We start from the raw sequence: 21,702 nt of genomic DNA on the forward strand, positions 1-21,702 counted from the left end.
ACACACACACACATTTGCATTTCCGGTAGGGGGTTCACGCCAGTTATTCATCGTCGAGTATCACTGATGGGGGGGGAGACCTGTATGCAAACAATACAGATCTCTCCCCTGTCAGCTCCTGCACACTGCTTTGTATTGCTCTGCATAGCAGAGTTAACCCTTTGATCACCCCAGATGCTAACTCCTTGCCCAGTGCCATTAGTACAGTGTCAGTGTTTTTTATTAGCACTGATCACTGTATTAGTGTCGCTGGGGATGTCAGTGACAGTTCCCCCCAGTGTCAGAATGCCCACTGCAGTCCCGCTATAAGTCGCTGATCGACACCGTTACTAGTATATAAAAAAAATTGGGATTTTTTTTTTTTTTTTTTAGCAAAGATGTAGCAGAATACATTTTGGCCTAAATTTCTGAAGAAATTAGATTTTTAAAATTTTTTTACTGGATATGTTTAATAGCAAAAAGTCAAAAATGTTTTTTTCTCAAAATTGTCGGTCTTTTTTTGTTTATAGCGCAGAAAATAAAAACCGCACAGGAGATCAAAAACTACTGAAAGAAAAGCTCCATTTTTGGGAAAAAATGGACATAAATGTAATTTGGGTGCAGTGTTGCATGACCAGCAATTGTCAGTTAAAGTAATGCAGCACCCTATCGTGAGAAATGGCCTGTTTAGGAAGGGGGGTAAATCCTCTGGAGGGCAAGGGGTTAATGTATATTCTCTGAGCATAGCATGTATTTATAAATGAAACCCGTTACTACACAAGTCTGTGGCCTCAGAGGATTGTAATTGCACACAATAACTTACTTCCTCTTATGAATGAATAATTCTAAGTCAGCCTTCCAAATGATTCTCCAGAACTTGTAAGTCAATCCTAGTAGGTAACTCTGACTCCTATTATGGCCAGGGTGCTCTCCACTATATACAGACCAAACTGCTTACCTCTCTTATACACTTTCCTTGTTCTTGTTTTATAAATTTGTGTATTTTCTACTTATTAATAGATGTGGTGAAAGCAGAGGCACTACTGCCTGTCTTTGATGAACCTCCAAATCCCACCAACGTGGAAGAGAGTTTAAAAAGGATCAAAGACAATGACCCACGATTAACCGAAGTTAACCTGAATAACATAAAGGTGATATTATGGATGCAATGTTAAGACAACGGCACTTTGCTTTAAAGAATATGGTAAAGAGTCTAAAACACTTATTAAAGGAGCAGTACAGCCAAAGCTCTTTTGGCTGTACCTCTCCTATGGATCATAGGAGTGCAGTTCTGCACTTCTGTGACCTGTTTTCAGCTGTCAGTTGATGTCACTCAGCTGGTCCAGGCTGGGGAAAGATCCCGACTTTAAAGTTGGGATGTACCCCAGACTCTGGAGCGGCACCTCCTGCCTCAGCCTCTCTGCTGAGAGCCTGAGCTGCTCCCTCTCCCTCCACAGCCCAGTACTCCAGTGAGCGCAGGAAAAGGGGGGGGGGGGGGGCAAAACGGACAGTGGTGACTGACGGTCACCGCTGTCTGCTCAGACTGGCTGTGAGAACTCAGCGGTCATGTGATCTTTGAGTTGTCACACTTAGAGCCAGCGGAAGACAGATGCAGCATCGGACCAAAATAATTTTTTTTTTTTTTTTTAGGATACATTTTTAAAATAAATTTCACCTACTAAGATGCAGACTTATCTCGTATGCTGCCTCTTGTTGTTCTGACTTTTCTGTTGTTTCAGCTGCCCCCCCCCCCATCTCTGGCCATGATACCTGGACTAGAGAACACCCTGTGTGCTTTCCGGTCCAGACTAATACTGAATGGAAGTGTATCCATTCAAACACACAACCCAAGCAAGCCATTCTCTCCCCCCCCCCCCCCCTCCAAACTTATTGGCTGCTGGTGCTTGTGCTATGCTCTTTGATCTGGGTGAGTGCTTGCTTTCACTTCAAAGGACGTTGGAGAAGCCGCACTGAGAACCCAGAACCAGCGGTGGGGAATAAGAGAATGTGTTTCTGCACACATACATTGCATGTTGTGCTGTGGGGGATGTTTACCACATTGCTTAGTATGCATGGATTAAACATGTTTACTACCACTTTAACTAGTTGACTTGAGGAAGTTATAAATCATGTGAATTAAATATAACTGTTCAAACACTCCTGTCTTTGTTTTGTCCCAAAACCCGTCATTTTTACTGGACACCTTGGTCTGTACGGTTTGAAATAGAAATTTATGTACAGAATTAAAGTGTTACTAAACCCACAACAGTAAAATCAGTCTGTATATGCAGTAAAGCATGCTTGTTATACTCACTGTGTAACCTAAGGGGTTATTCCTCTGCATTGTGTAAAAAGGCCGTTTTGATTCTTTCTTCTCTTTTTCTCCTTTTTTTTCAAGCGACCACCTCTTATCTCCAGACTGATCCATTGACATGCACATGCTCAGTTTTGTGTGTATTGCTAGAGAGGTTTTTTTTTTTCTTGGGAGGGTGCCTGTGATCAGCACAGGGATAATCAGCACTGTCCAGACAGAGGGTCAGGGGTTTTGCATCCTCCAAGAGAAGAAAGAAAACTTCTCCTACAAGTTTTAGCTAGTGCTGGGCTGGACACAGAAGTCACAAGACTGCTATGTACTGCCAATGAGAAAAGGTATTTAGCAGTTTATATTTACTAAAATAATTGCACGTCCATGTTCTGTGTACTGTGAGAGACCAGATATAGTGATTGCAGGGTCCTGGGTTTAGTAACACTTTAATTAAATGTATTTACTGCTTACTTGTGTGAATGCAGCATTTTTCCTAATTGTTTCCCCACAAAATGAATACTTTGATTATATGGGCATCATGTTTTAACTTTTTTTTTTTTTTTTTTCCCCAGAATATCCCAATTCCCACCTTAAAGGAATTTGCAAAGGCTTTGGAAAAAAACACACAAGTTAAAAAATTCAGTGTTGCAGCAACAAGAAGCAATGATCCAGTTGCAGTGGTAAATATGTATTTGTTTTCATTCTGAAGCCGTTTAATATATTAGTTCAGCGACTATTTGCCATAGAAAGGGGGGAATGCTTTTAGTTCAGGGGTAGGCAACCTTAAAGAGGTGTAGATCTACCTGACCAACATGGGAGAAGTCAAAGATCACTGGCACAGTGTCACCTCCTCACAGCTGATTTAAACCTCTAATTGCCATATTACCGTGTTGCAATCGTGAGCATCGCACAGCAATCATGGGTTTAATACAGGTGGTGAGGTCAGTACCTGTCAAAAACACTGATTGCTTTTCAGAGGAGCAGCAGTGCCTACTGCACTTGTGAATGAGCCCGTAGTTGCATTTTGGCAGCGGCACCCTTAGGGCTGGTTCACACATAACGTTAGGGAGTGGTAAAACTCTGCAGCTGATTCATGGTTTTACTGCCCCAAACCCTACCCCCTTTAGCTGCTGAAGCAGCAGCCAAAGGTGTACACATGCCAGGAAATAAACTCGCTGTTTCTTTTGGTGGGATCTACTGCCTGACAAGCGAATGTGGCCGCTCTGCAAGTGCCCTTCAACCTTGTGCAGTACAGCAAACAAGGGGCTAAATCAGGCAGTGTTGTTTTGCTTTCTCACCACTTCTTTAACCCCATGAACAGATGCATGCAGTTGCAGGGAGCTTGCAGAGTGGCCCCATTTACTTGAATGGGTCGTGATTGGCAGGCGGTAGCACCCACCAAAAGCAATAGCACAGCATCCACCAATCATGACATGGCATATAGCTCCTGCTTTGGCCGCAACATGTGTACAACATGTCTACTTCAGCTGAAGAGTGTGCAGTTGGGGCAGGGGTGGTAAAATCACATCTTAACTATGGGGTTTTACCACCCCCAAACTGCGAATGTAAGTGAGCCCTTACTGTTCTGAGCTCCTTTAAGGCTGCTTTTACACTGATGTGCTGCAGTTTACTAGCACCACGCGTGCAGAGCAGTGCATCTGTGACTTTCCTGGGTTAGCTGCATTTTGCCATAGACTTCTATTATATCCTGCAGGTGTGGTGCACTTTCTGAAAGCACACCGAAACTCCTGAATGCAAGAGTATTGTTGTGATTTCAGAAAGTGCACCAAACCTGCAGGATATAATAGAAGCCTATGGCTAAGCGCAGCAAACCCTCAGGAAAGCTGCAGGTACACTGCGTTTTGGGTAAACCGCAGCACATCAGTGTGAAAGCAGCCCTATACTATTATGCCCAGTGTATTACTTCACACTGACATGAAGATCTCTCCTTTCCTGCTGCTGGCACCACTCTGGAGACCACTAGCCGGGATAAGAGATGGAGTGCAGTTGGTATCACTCCACATGGGACAGGAGCCAGCACTACGGAGGAGGCATCAGCTTATGTGGCTCTTGCTCCCTAATACAGCTCCAACTTTACAAGTAGTCCCTCTGATTGCACTGTTTGATGCTCTGGAATGGTGGGTCAGCAAGCCCAGACCACGATCTACCAGCCACCTGGGTGCTATCTACTGGCAGGGCACGATCTGCAGGTTGCTGACCCCCTGTTTTAGATTATAGTGTTGCTACAGAATTAAAGAGAATTTATCCTGTGTTGGTTTAAGTTACCGGTATTTATTGCATGACTTCACATGGCTTTAATGTTTATGAGTTTTGTTTGTCTTCTATTCAAGAACAATACTATATGGCTTAAAAAATACCAGATAACACATAGGATATCTGTAGCTCTAATTGTCGTAAACGTGTAAGATTAAGAAATGCAATGTGCACTGCATAATAATGCCAGAGGAGGGGAGGTGGGCACAAACACTAGAATATATGCAATAGAAAACCAGCTAACAAATCAGTTGTTTTAGCTATTGTATTATAGCAGTATCTTAAATAGAATGCATCTCTTAAAGTGATATTTTTTTTCATTAAAATAACAAACATGTCTATACTTACCTGCTCTGTGCAATGCTTTTGCACAGAGTAGCCCCGATTCTCCTTTTCTGGGGTCTCCGGCTGGCACTCCAGGCCCCTCCAATGTGAGGGGTGCCCCAATGGAAAGCTGCTCTTCATGGGGGCACCCTTGCGGGCTTGCTTCTGAGCCTCCCTGTCTGCGTCTGTTGACACAGAGCAGGCGGCTCGACCCCGCCCTGCTCCTGTGTCACAGCAATTTACTGACAGCAGAATCCCACTGCTATCAATCTGCTCAATGAGGAAGGAGATGGTGGCTGGAGCTGCTGCTCTCATGCACATCACTGGATTGGACATGGCTCGGGTAAAAAAAAAAAGGGGGGGGGGGGCTGCTGCACAGAAGGTTTTTCACCTTAATGCATAGAACTCATTAAGGTGAAAAACCTTAAGGCTTTAGAACCACTTTAAAGTAAATGTATAATTTTCCTGTTTTTTTTTTTTTTTTTTTTTTCTTGTTCTAAGGCATTTGCTGACATGTTGAAGGTAAACCGAAGTCTGAAGAGTTTAAATATTGAATCCAATTTTGTCACTGGAACAGGCATCTTGGCTTTGTTAGAGGCACTAAAAGAAAATGAAAGTTTACGAGAAATTAAAATTGACAATCAGGTAAGGCTTTCTTGGTATATTTCAATGCTGTATGCAGCAGAATACGCCTTATGGCCTTTTGGTGTTCCCCAAACACATCTGCAGTGTTGCTCTGGCAGATATGTAAATGGTGTTGGATTGTTTCAGTAGGGCCCATTCCATTTAGTTCACACAGACAAGCAGAGCCAAATCTAGCATTATGCACAACATGTCCACCACCAGTTCTTAAATGCCTGCATCAGTACAGATAGGCTTTTATAAATTCAGCATACCATACTTACAATGGCACAGGGAAATGGCACAAGCCATTGTGGGGAAGCATCCCAGACATGGCAAAACCCTTCACAGATGTCCCTGATTCCAGGGACTTTGCCATATCAAGTGTATCTGTTTTGTAGTTAATTTTTTACATTGAAGCTAATATGGCATACATGATTGGTCATATTCAGAATGAAGCCCCAAGTGATCAGGCTAACTCTAACCACAGCCAGAACTTTTAAAGCATTCTAGGCCACTGGCATGCTTTGTGTGATTTTTTTTTTTCCAGGATATTTAATATATATTTTGAACAATTTATCAATGGGACAACAAAGAAAATGAGCTAAAGTATATGGTAAACTTAAGCAGTGTAAAGCAGGCCATAGATGGATCGAAATTCAACCAGTTCCATCTGTGGCTGTTTCCGTATGACAGAAGTCAATCTAATGAGATGTTTGAAAATCGTTCTCGATCTGTGGCCGCAGCCAATTGACTGCAGCAGTGATCAGTGTATTCTGACAGCAGAGGAGTTCTGTCAGAATACAATGTTTCAGCGGGGAGAATTCCTCCATCCAGTGTGTGTGTGTGCGTGCGTGTTCGTTCGTTCGTTCAAAAAAACCCCCATGCTTGCCTAGCTTTAAATACCTGAATTCAAAATGGTATCTGCCCATTCAAAATTCATATGCAAGAAACATGCCATTAGGAGGGGATAGCCGCTGCTCTTTCACTGTCCAGTAAGCATGGTGGGGTGGAGAGAGGACACAACTGTAATCGTTAACATGTATCTATGGTCAAAATGGAACATCAGAAATTCATTTCTACATTGAATTTCATTTATTTCTAGCCTAATCATATTAATCTAAACAAACTAGAAATTTGTAAATGTATTTTAGGAGATTCCTCTCGTATTCACTTCCTTGAGTCCTGTGACACGTATTCTCTATGACCTATGAATAGGCACGAGGGGAATCCAGGAAGCTAGTAAATGGAATGAGGAAAGGATCGCCGCTACTCCCTACCAGCCCAGAAAAATAAATGATACAGAGCGGTGTCAGCCTACATGTCTCCACCAAACCAGACAACCCTATGCAATTTGTCTCACCCACTAGGGCTTGGTGACCCTATGGCTAAGGTTGGCCATATGTCATGCAATTTTCCTTTAGATTTGATATATATGGTTTTGGTAAATCTAAACACTCAATTTGTATGCAGTCAGGCACTCCCTTGCCCTACATAGTTAAAGGTAAATCTAAATGAAATTGAACAAGAAAATTGTATATTGTATGGTCAGCTTAAGTCCCGGTGGGTGGGGTAAAGTGCACCAGGGTGTGTGGTTTGGTGGAGACATGTAGGCTGAGCCTGCTCCTTATCGTTTACTCACCTGAGCTGGTTGGAAGTAGTAACGATCCTCTACATTTACTAGCCCTCTGGATTGGTATACTCTGGGATACAGGGATATGCTTTTACTACTCTAGTTTGAGTGGATTACAGGAAGTTGTGGAAAGAGATGGCCAGCAAACAGGCAGAGCTCACAACATGAAAGGAGGGTTTCCAAGTAAGCTTATATTGGATTGTCAAAAATAACTATTGTTTGTATTGTTCTTACAGTGCTTATGGTATAAAATGAATGTGACCATAGAAGAGAGTTATGTAGAGCTGTGTAAATCTCAAAACTGGATGGACAAATATATACAGATCTTTTGGTAGGAAAAATGGGCTCACTTATGTATTATTGGTGCATTTATGTGTTTGCTGGGATTTCAGCATTAATGTGAGGCAGAAGCCACTAGTAACCAGATACCCATTATGTTGACATCAGCACAGAAAACTTCCCTACTTTTGTAAGAGTCCTAACTACTCACCTAATTGTAGAAGTGAGATCACAACTGTTTGCCATGGGATACAGTACTGCAATCTGAGGTAATAATAAGATGAACCATAATCTGGTATAATTTTGACTTTAACACAGCCCTGCACTCTAGTATGACACAGTTTTAGGTCACATTTTGACTGCATATTCATTTTCCGAAAGGAAAATGGTGCATAAGATTAGGTAATTTTAATATTTTGACATTGTTAGTTGCATTATTTCCTAATACAGTGGGGGAAAAAAGTATTTAGTCAGCCACCAATTGTGCAAGTTCTCCCACTTAAAAAAGATGAGAGAGGCCTGTAATTGGCATCATAGGTAGACCTCAACTATGAGAGACAAAATGAGAAAAAAATCCAGACAATCACATTGGCTGATTTGCAAAGAATTTATTTGAAAATTATGGTGGAAAATAAGTATTTGGTCACCTACAAACAAGCAAGATTTCTGGTTTCACAGACCTGTACCTTCTTCTTTAAGAGGCTCCTCTGTCCTGCACTCATTACCTGTATCAATGGCACCTGTTTGAACTTGTTATCATTATAAAAGACACCTGTCCACAACTTCAAACAGTCGCACTCTAAACTCCACTATGGTGAAGACCAAAGAGCTGTCGAAGGACACCAGAAACAACATTGTAGACCTGCACCAGGCTGGGAAGACTGAATCTGCAATAGGCAAGCAGCTTAGTGTGAACAAATCAACTGTGGGAGCAATAATTTGAAAATGGAAGACATACAAGACCACTGATAATCTCCCTCAATCTGGGGCTCCACGCAAGATCTCACCCCGTGGGGTCAAAATGATCACAAGAGCGGTGAGCAAAAATCTCAGGACCACACGGGGGGACCTAGTGAATGACCTGCAGAGAGCTGGGACCAACGTAACAAAGGCTACCATCAGTAACACACTACACTGCCAGGGACTCAGATCCTGCAGTGCCAGACGTGTCCCCCTGCTTAAGCCAGTACATGTCCGGGCCCGTCTGAAGTTTGCTAGAGAGCATTTGGGTGATCCAGAAGAGGATTGGGAGAATGTCATATGGTCAGATGAAACCAAAATAGAACTGTTTGGTAGAAACACAACTCGTCGTGTTTGGAGGAGAGAGAATGCTGAGTTCCATCCAAAGAACACCATACCTACTGTGAAGCATGGGGGTGGCAACATCATGCTTTGGGGCTGTTTCTCTGCCAAGGGACCAGGACGACTGATCCATGTACAGGACAGAATGAATGGGGCCATGTATCGTGAGATTTTGAGTGCAAACCTCCTTCCATAAGCAAGGGCATTAAGGATGAAATGTGGCTGGGTCTTCCAATATGACAATGATCCCAAACATACCGCCCGGACAACGAAGGAGTGGCTTCGTAAGAAGCATTTCAAGGTCCTGGAGTGGCCTAGCCAGTCTCCAGATCTCAACCCCATAGAAAACCTTTGGAGGGAGTTGAAAGTCCGTGTTGCCCAGCGACAGCCCCAAAACATCACTGCTCTAGAGGAGATCTGCATGGAGGAATGGGCCAACATACCAGCAACAGTGTGTGCCAACCTTGTGAAGACTTCCAGGAAACGTTTGACATCTGTCATTGCCAAGAAAGGATATATAACAAAGTATTGAGATGAACTTTTAATATTGACCAAATACTTATTTTCCACCATAATTTGCAAATTAAATTCTTTCCAAATCAGCCAATGTGATTGTCTGGATTTTTTTCTCATTTTGTCTCTCATAGTTGAGGTCTATCTATGATGCCAATTACAGGCCTCTCATCTTTTTAAGTGGGAGAACTCGCGCAATTGGTGGCTGACTAAATACTTTTTTGCGCCACTGTAAGTACCAAAACCTCAGAAAGATTAATAGAAGTTACCATTTCATCTTGGCTATGCTTGTCTTTGTTTTTTTATCATTTCATTTTTCAATTTTCCAACAGAGACAACAGCTGGGAACTGAAGTGGAGATGAAGATTGCTCAACTGCTGGAGGAAAATTCATCGATTCTTAAATTTGGATATCACTTTACACAGCAAGGTCCACGGACAAGGGCAGCCGCTGCCATAACAAAGAACAACGATCTCGGTAATGCAAGATGTGTTTTACTTCATCTTACATATTATTGAGGCTGTTGCCAATTATTTTCACTGTTTATTAAATTAAGCAACACACACACACACACACCAACCATTCACAAAGTATTCAGACTCCCTTCACTTTTTGCACAATATTTTTTTTGCATACAATAAAAAAAGAAGAAAAAAAAATGACAATGAAAAACAACAAAATGAAGGTGCCCTGGGTTCATTGCGTTTCTTCAGGAAGACAGGGATAAATATGGCTCCCAGTGGTTGAAGACCTGTATGTAAACCAAAAAATACTCCCAGCATAGCAAGTACCGTACACAGAACAGCACCTAAGGTCAACCTGTGTGTACATGTATGTATGTATGTGTATATATTATATACACATACTATATTGGCAAAAGTATTGGGACGCCCCTCCAAATCATTGGATTCAGGTGTTCCAATCAACTCCATGGCCACAGGTGTATACAATCAAGCACCTAGGCATGCAGACTGCTTCTACAAACATTTGTGAAAGAATGGGTCTCTCTCTTGAGCTCAGTGAATTCAAGTGTGGTACCATGTAGGTTGCCAACTGTCTATAAGTCCATCCGTGAAATCTACTTGCTACTAAATATTCCCTGGCCAACTGTTAGAGGTATTATAACAAAGTGGAAGCAACTGGGAACAACAGCAACTCAGCCACGAAGTGGTAGGCCACTTAAAATGACAGAGCTGGGTCAGTGCATGCTGCATCGCACATTGCGCAGAAGTCACCAACTGTCTGCAGAGTCAATAGCTAAAGACTTCCAAACTTCGTGTGGCCTTCAGATTAGCACAACAGTGTGTAGAGAGGTTCATGGAATGGGTTTCCATTGCTGAGCAGCTGCATCCAAGCCTTACATCACCAAGTGCAATGCAAAGCGTTGGATGCAGCAGAGTAAAGCACGCCATCAATGGACTCTAGAGCAGTAGAGACGTGTTCTCTGGAGTGACGAATCACTCTTCACTGTCTGGCAATCTGATAGACGTTTCTTGGTCTGGCAATTGCCAGGAAAACGGTACTTGCCTGATTGCATTGTGCCAAGTGTAAAGTTTGGTGGAGGGGGGATTATGATGTGGGGTTGTTTTTCAGGGGTTGGGCTTGGCCCCTTAGTTCCAGTGAAGGGAACTCTTAAGACGTCAGCATACTAAGATGTTTTGGACAATTTCATGCTCCCAACTTTGTGGAAACAGTTTGGGGATGGCCCCTTCCTGTTCCAACATCACTGCACACTAGTGCACAAAGCAAGGTCCATAAAGACATGGATGAGCAGGTTTGGGGTGGAGGAACTTGACTGGCCTGCACAGAGTCCTGACCTCAACCCAATAGAACACCTTTGGAACGAATTAGAGCAAAGACTGTGAGCCAGGCCTTCTTGTCCAACATCAGTGCCTGACCTCACATGCGCTTCTGGAAGAATGGTCAAACATTCCCATAGACACACTCCTAAACCTTGTGGACAGCCTTCCTGGTAGAGTTGAAGCTGTTATAGCTGCAAAGGGCGGGCCAACTTAATATTGAACCCTATGGACTAAGACTGGGATGCATTAAAGTTCATGTGCATGTAAAAGCAGGCATCCCAATACTTTTGGCAATATAGTGTTTGTATATGGGTCCTTGCATATATTAGAATAAAAGATCGCATTGACTAAAGCGTACACTCAAATCCAGAGGTGCTTAACTTAGGGGCAGGTCTTCCATAAGTGCTTCACGTCGCCCGGGTCTGAACACCCCTCAAAACAGGGCGCAGGCTACGCTGCTAGATATTTCCCCTTCACTTTTTTCAATTTTGTTGCCTTTTCAAATCATGTCCAATCAATTTAATTTGCCACAGATGGACTCCAATGAAAGTGTAGATACATTCAACAACAATCAATAGACATGGGAGGCACCTGAGCTAAGCTAAATTTCAAGTGTTGTTGGAAAGGGTCTCAATACTTATGCCAATGTGATATTTCTTTTTATTTTATTTTTAATAAATCCACAGACATTTCTAAAATTGAAGGGGGTCTGAATACTTTCTGAATGATTGATATATTTACACACTCACTGGTCACTTTACTAGGTACACCTGTTCAGTTGCTTAGTAAAAAAAATTGCTAATCAGCCAATCACATGGCAGCAACTCAATGCATTTACACATCTAGACATGGTGAAGATGACTTGCTGAAGTTCAAACTACGCATCACAATGGGGAAGAAATGGGATTTAAGTGACTTTGAACGTGGCAAGGGTGTTGGTGCCAGATGGGCTGGTCTAAGTGTTTCAAAACTGCTGATCTACTGGGATTTTCACGTACAACCATCTCTGGGGTTTACAGAGAATGGTCCAAAAAAGATAAAATATCCAGTGAGCAGCAGTTGTGTGGACAAAAATGCCTTGTTGATCTCAGAGGCCAGAGGAGAATGGGTTGTTTGGTTTGAGATGATAGGCAACAGTTACTCCTGTCAAAATGGACCAAAATCTCTGAGGAATATTTCCAACACCTTGTTGAATATCTGTCATGAAGAATTTAGGCAGTTCTGAAAGCAAAAGGGGGGTCCAACCCAGTACCAGCAAGTACCAGTGCACCTAATAAAGTGGCCGGTGAGCTTAGTTCTTTTTATTTGGCAGGTAGTATGAGAAGCACATTTTGAGCTCCTTACCCAGTTAAACTCCACCTTATAGCAGTTTTACTGCTACAGGGTAGACTTCCTACACAAAATCACGTGTGTGCTGTGATTTGGTGCAAAACCAATCTGATCCAGAGGTCTTCCTGTGCCTGTGTTTACATTACACAGGAAATTATGCAATCCTCTTTCCCTGGACCACATTCCAGTCCATAGAGAGAAGAAAGCAGATCCACATGAGTTAAAGCACTACACTGAGACAGTAAAAGTACAGCTAGGTCACATTTAACCCCTTGATTGCCCCCCCCCCAGTTAACGCTTTCACTGCCCTGTCACCAGTGTTATTATTACAGTGTACAGATTTTTTATTTATTTTTATTTTTACTGATCACTGTATTAGTGTCACGGGCAACTTCAGATAGCTTTAGCATCAGTTAACGTCCCTCCCAGATAACGTCAGATTGCCTGCCACTGCATCAGTCATCACATTTAAACCTTTGTTGGCTGGGAACACGCTCACGTACACAATAAACCTCCATTGCTAGTATAGTGTCTGAACGGATCAATATCTTTGATCAGATCAGCACTATACCAGCGTTCACAATAGTTTAGTGTTCTCAAAAACACAGCGCTAGCAGGATCAGCCGGACACCTGCCACTACCTATGTTTAGCCCCTACACTTAACCCCCCCCCCCCTTCTCCCCCAGCAAGTGCAGTGTCAGTACATCACTGTCACTTAGTACATTGCATGCAAAACTGCAGGGTTAGCAAGATCAGGCCTGATCTCTGCTAGCACCAGCAGGTAATTTTTTTTATGTAGTGGTTCAAGCAAAGCAGTCCCTGACAGCCAGGTGCTCTTTTTCCTGTGAGTTGCACTAGGTACCTTTTAAATTTAGTGGCCAAAATGTCCAACGAAAGGTACACTAGTGAAGAGGCCTACAGGCTTCTGATTATGTCAGATGAGAGTGAAGGGGAAGCCTCATTGACAGAATCTAGCTCAGAATACGACCCTGTGGAGAGCAGCGGCACCCTGACAGATAGGTCAGACGATGGAGTAGAGGTCCCTGCTAAGGTCAGGCGTACCTGACCCCATTCCCAGGTTGCTGAGGTGTTACAATTACATGATTCTCATGCAGCAGAGTGCCAGTACTAGTGCCACTCTTCCTTTTGGTGAACTGGTGAGCAGCAGCGGCCTAGTACATCCTGGTCTTTTACATACCAGCACTGCAGTATCACTTGGTGACGTGGCAAGTCCCATAAGTGCAGTACAAACTGGTGCGATGGCTAGCACGGGGAGTGACCCAAAGCCACCAAGAATTCGAACACAGGCCCGTAGAGCCCATAGTATCCTACACATTCTGCAGCACCCGTACTTCCCCCATTCACTGCCCAACCTGGAATTCAGGTGGAAACAGCAAATTTAACTACTCCCCTTTTTTTTTGGAGCTGTTTTTCACAGATGATTTGTATAATTTGATTGTGGACCAAAGCAATTTATACACAATAATGTATTGCCGCCAACCCAAATTCAAACCTTGCCAGACTATTTGCATGGAAACCTATTACGGTTTCCGAATTTAAAATTTCTTTTGGGCTTAAAAAGAATGAGTTGCGGTTGAATTGGTCTACAGACCAAATTCATTATATGCCCGTGTTCTCTGCTGCCATGGCCAGGCATAGATATGAGAATGTACTGCAATGTATGCATCTCAACGGCAATACACTCTATTGTCCTCGGGGTGACCCTGAATATGATATGCTCCACAAAATTCGGCCCTTCATAAATCACCTTAACCAGAAATTTGCAGATGTGTATACACCCCAGCAAAACATCTGCGTTGATGAATTCCTTATTAATTTTTCTGGCCGCCTTGCATTCAAACAATTTCTCTGCAGCAAGCGTGCCAGATATGGGGTCAAGATGTAGAAGACCTGTGAGAGGGCAACAGATTACATATGTAATTTCTGAGAAAAAAGATAGTCATGTGGAGCCCCCCAGATGCCCAGACTAGATAGGGAGCAGTGACAAGATAGTTTGGGACTTGGTGTTACCCTTTTTCCATATGGGGTACCCCTTATACGTGGACAATTGTTATACAAGTGTGTCACTATTTAGACATTTGTACAATCTTGGACTTGGCACATGTGGAACCATGCCTCCTAATTGCCAGGGCTTCCCCAAATGGCTTCTAAAACTAAGCAGTGTGGAGCTGGCAGAGCCCCATGGGGTTCATTTTTGATGGAGCAGAGGGAGCTCAATGATTGGAGGAAAGTCAGGCTCTCCTCCCTGCTTTTTGTAGAACTTTTTTTTTTTTTTTTCTTTCAAAGTTCCTAATCTGTCTGTGCACAGCACATTTGTAATGCACTTTGGTGCTTTATCAATGTGGGTATTTTTTTTTTGTTTGTTTTTGTAAATGAGTCTTTTTACGGCCAGTGTCGATGGGCTTTTGTTTTTGTGGGTTCTGCATTTTCATACAAGTCTGTGGTAATGCATATCTTGCTTGAAACTGGTAAGAGGTAGGTCTTCTGCAAGAAGCATCTCAAGCTAATGTCATTGACCCAGATTCTTCAGCTGACCATACATACGTACTGCTTGCGCTCCTGACCCCTCCTTGCTGAGTGTAGGCCGCTTGCTCTGAGGGTATTTGTGCGTTCCTCGCTCCTGCGGTGGCTCTGTATGTCCATAAGACATACAGAGTGCAACTCGGCCCCACCCCCTGATCCCTCCTCACTGCCTGTGATTGAGAGCAGCAGGAGTCAATGGCTCCCGTTGCTGTGTCTCAGCCAGTGAGGTGAACGAGAGCCAAAACAGGCGAGACCCTCGTGCACAGCGCTGGATCGCGATCAGACTCGGGTAACTATCTAGGGGGCTGCAGGGAAGAGCTGCACATTGAAGGTTTTTTATCTTCATGCAAAAAGAAAATGTATTCAGACACAGCAAATAGAAGATACAGTGTTGAGGTGATTCAGAACCAGACCAGCCTCCAGTCTCCATAATGGAAAAACATTTATTATTATTATACAGGATTTATATAGCGCCAACAGTTTGCTCAGTGCTTTACAATATAACGGGAGACAATACAGTTCAATACAAGAGGGATTTGAGGGCCCTGCTCCTTGGAGCTTACAATCTAGACATTTATAGATTTCTTTCATTCAGCCTGCTAGCTGAACATATAGAATCGAACAGATTTGTCCATCCATGCTAAACATCACAAATGGATGAATCTCCACAGACAGCTATTGTATTCTGAGAGCCGGCATCAGTGGTTGTCAGAATATTTGAACAGTGGCTGCACCTGATTGGATGCAGTCACTGTTTGACCGACCGTTTTCCAACACACTCCTTCAACAAAAGCTGATTTAGCCGGATGAAGCTTACAGTGGGTTCCACAGCTTGAAGTATGAGTAGTGTATGGTAGCCTCTAGTGAAAAAGTGAAGCTTGCTAAATAACAATTTCTATATACGGTATACTGTATGATACCAAACCTTGTTAATCATTGGGTGTCTTTTCTGTTCATCCTGTCTCTGCAGTTGTGCTGCTTACTGTTAAATTGATATTTGAAGGTCTCATCTTAGAAAAGCAAAACTCTTGTGAAATTAACAGATATTCTCTATTCATTTGTTATTGAAATCTCACTCCTATATTAGGGCCAGGGAGTGACCTGTCTAATTCCAGCTGTTTGCTAAGTCTTTTCTGCTGTTCTCTTTTCTTTCCGATATGTTACATTCCTCAGTGTGGCGTTTACGAGTCTTTGTCACTTCACATCTACTGGCATTTCTTCAACCTTCACTCTGCAGGGACACAGGTTATAGTGCTGCCAAATGTACCATCTCTTTCCATTGTCCTGTCTGCCTGGTGTTTATGCTTTGCTTGTCTGCTTTTTAAAACCTGGTTTAATTATCCAAAAGAATTTGGTGTGTCCTTGAGGACAGGTGAATGTGTTAGCTGAATTCATCTGGTTATATACAATTCGAGTTTACTTTTGAAGTATAACTAAAGGCAAAACCTTTATTTTTAGTTTTGGATAGAGTGGAGAGGGCTTAGAATACATTTCAGGTTTTCATTGCTATCTGTGTCCCCCTTGGGAGATTCACCCTCCTTCTTTTTTTTTTTTTTTTTTTTTTATTTGTCCTGGTGAGTATTATAAAGCAAAATAAATTCCCATATTTTGAGTTGTCACCAGAAGAGGAAATCTTCAAATAGCGGTTCGGGCTCTGGTGACTACCAGGGATTTCCCTCACTTTGGAGGGATTTTCTCCATTCCTGCTGTGGCTGTAGGACAGGCAGTGAAGAGAAATCTGTCCAATAGGGCTCAGATGGGGGGAAAAAAAGAAAGTGAGTGGGGCTGTAATCTCCTCCTGAATTAAAAAAAAAAAAAGGGTTTTGGCTTAAGTTCTAATTCTAGATCTGTTGTATGTGTGTATTGTTATTCTAATAGCATGAGCCAACATTTTGTACACTACCTGTCCTGTATGCTACTACCATATGTGATTTGTGGTGCAATACTAATGCCAATGATTAAAATATTACATGCATGTGGACGTTGTCTTATCCACTGTACCTATTAAATGAGGCCTTGTAGGACAAGTAGTTAAACTAGTGTTGTTCCACATCTGTTCCGTGTAAAGATACTGAAAAGAAACTTAAGAGAAAAATCAGAGGTTGCATAGAATTTACTTAACCACTTCAAGTCCGGACACTTTTACCCCCTTCCAGTCCAGGCCAATTTTCAGCTTTCAGTGCTGTCACACTTTGAATGACAATTGTGCGGTCATGCAACACTGTACCCATATTAATTTTTTTGAGACCGCTAAAACTTTTGTGATATTTATTCACAACTGGGATTTTTATTTTATTTTTTTTGCTATATAAATGAAAAAGTCCAAAAATTTTGAAAAAAAAGTGTTTGCAAATAAATAATCTTTCTTCATAAATCTTGGCCAAAATTTATTCAGTTATCTTTTTAGTAAAAAAAAAAAAACAAATTAGTTTATAACCAAAAATTATAATTTTTCAAATTTTGTTTTTACATTTAAATTTTTTTTATTTTTATTTTTTAATGTACGTCATCCTAGCAGTACAATGTCACTGTAATGACACCGTACTACTTGTGGGGGGTGATTTTTTTTTCTTTTTCCTTTCTTTAACACTGATTGATTGCTTTTACACCCATAAAGGCTGTAAAAGCAATCATTTCTCCTTCTCTCTGGCTGCTTTCTTGCAGCCATTGAGAAATACTGTGTGAGCTGTGATTGGTCACAGTTTGTCACATGATACAAGGCTGCTGTGATAGCCTTGTACCATGTGATCTCTATGATCATTCACAGATTGCACAAGTAGTAAGCAATGATGTCAAAAGTGGCATCTTGCTTAGTACTATTCATGTGATCACTAATTGGCCAATCAGTGATCACATGATTGGGACCTCGCACAGAGGTCCCGTACAGCTATCGGTGTTCTGTTGTGTCCTCCGGACACAGCGGGCACCAGATCGCAGTGCTGCGTGCTCCCAGGGAGCACGCACAGTCCAAAATGGCGGGCGCCGTTTATGAATGGCAACCCGCTCCTGCACTGCCCCCGTCCGGCTGTTTATATACATGGGCCTGGATGGGAAGTGGTTAAAAATGACGTCTTTCAGTTTCATTATAAAAATACAACCACCTTTACATTCCTCTTTTAGGTTGTTATGGGTGCAATGGTACTAGAGGCTGATATTCCTTGTCACATACAGCTCCACCTGCTGGTGGAAACTAGTCACAGTGGAATCGTCTTCAGCACTGATTTATCAAAGAGTTTTGTAGGCTTTTTGCTATTGCAAACCACAGCAACAAGGGAATTCAGGAGTTGGGACTGTGCCAATGCTGTTAAGGTATAGAGGCATGGGACATTATAATTAATCCACCTTCCGCCCACCATATAGTACAATGACTGGCGCAAGGTGGTTCTCTCATTCTAATAGGACGCCATATGACGTCCTTCCATTCTCACCGTGCGTGCGCGGCTCAGCGCCGGTGCGCTGTGTCCCTCGGACAAAGCGGCTCACGGAAAGAGCCGAAGATGTCGGCTCGGTCATGTGATCAGTTGTGTCCAATCACAGCTGATCACATGTAAACATGGAAATGCCGGTTATCGGCATTTCTCTCCTCTCGAGCTGTCACGTTGACAGCTCGAGAGGTGAGGAGAGCCGGTAATCGGCTTTCCGCGGAGGGGACATGTACACTGATCATCAGGGCACTGAAGTGCCACCTGTCAGTGTCCATTAGTGCCAGCAGTCAGTGCCCATCAGTGCCACATAGTGCATACCAGTGCACATCAATGACACATATCAGTGCCCATCTGAGCTGCCTTTCAATGTCACCCATCAGTGCCAGTCAGTGCCACCTATCAATGCCAATCAGTGCTGCCAGTCAGTGTCGCCTATCAGTGCCAGTCAGTGTCGCCTATCAGTGCCATATATCAGTGTCATGTATCAGTGCTGCCTTTCAGTGCCCATCAGTGATGCCTGTCAGTGCCCATCAGTGCAACCTACCAGTGCCTCCTCATCAGTGCCAGCTGTCAGTGTCCATCAGTGCAGCCTATCAGTGCCCATCAGTGCAGCCTCATTAGCGCACATCAGTGAAGGAGAAAAATCACTTATTTACAAAATTGTATAACAAAAACTAAGAAAAAACTTTTTTTTTCAAAATTTTCAGTGGTTTTTGGTTTGTTTAAAAAAAAAAAATCCCAGAGGTGATTAAATACCACCAAAAGAAAGCTCTATCTGTCTCAAAAAAATGATAAAAATTTCATATGGGTACAGTGTTGCATGACCGTGCAATTGTCATTCAAAGTGTGACAGCGCTGAAAGCTGGAAATTGGCCTGGGCAGGAAGGGGGTATAAGTGCCCTGTAGGCAAGTGGTTAAACACACTTTCAAAAATGTGATTCACATATGTTTTCTATTCTCTTTACAGTCCGTAAGCGAAGAGTGGAAGGGGACTGCGAGTAAGCTTTATTTATTATTTGAAGAGCGTGCTCCATTGCTGAAAAAAATCTGCTCTGTTTGAGTAATCAGAGTCTCAGACCTGGCTGAGACGAAGGGAAGATACTGGAAAACAGCAGAACCATTATCTGATCATTCTTTCACTATATTAGACACCCTTGCTTCTTTTTATTAAACCTAGTTTAAACTCATTAGACAATGAACTGAAGAGCCATATATTGGATATTTGCAATTTAAAGTCTGCTTATGAAATGATAGGAATAGCCGTCATCCAAAAATATTTGATGGAAAGACCAGCTTAAAGAGATGTGGAATATGAAGACAGAAGCTTAATAGTATCATGTGCTGGACCTTAAAAAGGGAATGTCTTGGTTGCAGGGAACTTCAATACTGTGTCCTCTCATTAATTTACAACTGTCTAAAAAATATAATCAATGATATAATAAATGGTGAAGACTGTTATGTCAGAGTTATTATAGGAATAGTATTCCATTTCACTGCTATTTTGTATGAAAAAATTGGTGAAATGTATATATTAACGTAAAGAGTTTCCCTAATTGAACCAGAACTTTGTAGCAATGGTATAACTATCCATGATACTTTCGTCTGACAGATTATGGTAATTTGGATAAACAAAATATACCTTAGCATTTGGCTAAATGTACCCATACATAGAGTTTGTCTTAAATGTTATAGATTTACACACCTTGCATGACAATCACACACTGGTGTGTATGGGAAGACCAATCAGAACAGATAGCTTGGGAGTGAAGCATTGAGAAAAATGTAGATCCTGCACTCATAATGTATCGTGCGATTTCTTCATTATGTGCAGCCAATAGGGTACAATATGCACTGAAGACTATATTCCTCCATCCGGTGAAAGTGGCATACAGCTGTATTTCAGCGGTTGAATAGTTTGTAAAAGAACAATGAAAAATCTCCATCTACAAGCATCTTTAAACTGGAGGCATTCTGTGGTAGTGTAGAACAGAGAGCCTTGTGGTTGCCATTAGACTCCATCAGTTCATACTTCTAACTTTTGTTCGTATCCACAAAAACTAGGCTAACTGTGGGGTAATCATGATCTTTGAAGACACAATTTGTGGAAAAATACTATTGCTCCCAGATTAATTCAGGGCTGCCCAGGTGAGCCAGGTTCCTCACAGAGTGTTCTCCAATAGATATTAGACAATTAAGCAAAGTGCGGTGCCACAAGTAAAAGGGTTTTTTGGCTGTTAAGGACTTGAGTTGTGATTCCCTAGGTCAACTGTTACCCCATTTTCTGACATCCAACTATTGTCTAATTTCTGTGACCAGCTGTAGACTAAATTAAATTCAGTTTTAAAGGAATCATTTAGAAAAAAAAAAACTACAGCTGGTTCCTGTAGCAAGCCACTTTACTGCTTTATTTAAAAGCTGAAACGTAATCATTATGGGTACCTGCTCCAGTTTTTGTATATGTTTTAGACCTAAGGACATGTTGATTGGTAGGATGAAGTGATAATTATATTTTTGTATACTCAAGTGCTGGATTTTATTCCTAATTATCAAACACAAATGCAGACCTATGGAAAACCACTTCTCCAGCAAGATGACTTCTTCGGTAATACAAGGTATTGAACGATTTCCATCAGTTTTATGATATCATTCATGGAGAAATGTACAAGCTACAAAAAAAGAACAATTGATAACTTCAGGGAAACAGAATGTACCAAATATCACGGCCCAGGCAGCTATATATCTGGGTATGCTATTTTATGTCTTAACCGCGTTTGCCTGCGGTTTTACAGTGTAAAAGCAGGAATATGTCTTAACTATGTTCATGAATTAAGGGATAGCCCCAGTAAACATTGATGTTATTTAGATTTCATTGTCTGAACTCCATGTTTACTTTCATAGTTATGTGAGTAAAATAACATTTTATTTCCTTTATCATTCCTAATTTAGATGCTGAAATTATGTACATTGGCTGTATTTTTTGTTATAGTTTATACATCATTAAAGGGTGCCAAACACTGTATTGTGTTAGAAGAAAATCATGTGTAAAATATATACTACTTTTGCCTTCAAATGAAAGCCCTTTATGTTTTCAGCATTTATAAATAAAGATTTTTTTTTCAATGTGTGTATCTTCATAGGGATAGGTGTCGTTAAACCAGCTGTGCCTGCTTTCTACACAGATAAATAAAAATAATTATCCAAAACTAAAAAAAAAAAATTAGCCTTACATACACTTTAAGTATAGAGTCAAGAATGATTAAATCCTTGTTAGAAAAATGAAAAGGTGAAATAACTCTCACTGCCTTCCCAGTTCCCACTATACTTGCCTCCTTGGGTGATTAGCTGTCAATGCCCAGGCAACATAGTGCAGG

The 21,702-nt window shown here is 41.9% G+C and overlaps 1 protein-coding gene across 4 annotated transcripts in view; it reads left to right on the forward strand.

The window, feature by feature from the left end:
* The window catches only part of LOC149429014 (tropomodulin-3-like), a 100,163-nt gene extending 78,712 nt beyond the window's left edge, over positions 1 to 21,451 (forward strand). For 3 of the 4 annotated variants that reach the window (XM_089666827.1, XM_089666828.1, XM_089666830.1), the window contains 6 exons: positions 1,000 to 1,130; positions 2,857 to 2,964; positions 5,384 to 5,527; positions 9,563 to 9,707; positions 16,080 to 16,151; positions 19,299 to 21,451. In XM_089666827.1, coding sequence (XP_089522953.1) covers positions 1,000 to 1,130; positions 2,857 to 2,964; positions 5,384 to 5,527; positions 9,563 to 9,707; positions 16,080 to 16,151; positions 19,299 to 19,333 — 635 coding nt within the window. In that variant the 3' untranslated portion in view covers positions 19,334 to 21,451. The remainder of the gene's footprint in view (positions 1 to 999; positions 1,131 to 2,856; positions 2,965 to 5,383; positions 5,528 to 9,562; positions 9,708 to 16,079; positions 16,152 to 19,298) is intronic. The other variant, XM_089666829.1, reaches the window with a different exon arrangement.
* The last annotated feature ends 251 nt before the right edge of the window (positions 21,452 to 21,702 follow it).

Source organism: Staurois parvus, unplaced genomic scaffold, assembly GCF_062004578.1.
Source record: "Staurois parvus isolate SC_StPar_1 unplaced genomic scaffold, SC_StPar_1.0 ptg002864l, whole genome shotgun sequence".
Classification (NCBI taxonomy): domain Eukaryota; kingdom Metazoa; phylum Chordata; class Amphibia; order Anura; family Ranidae; genus Staurois; species Staurois parvus.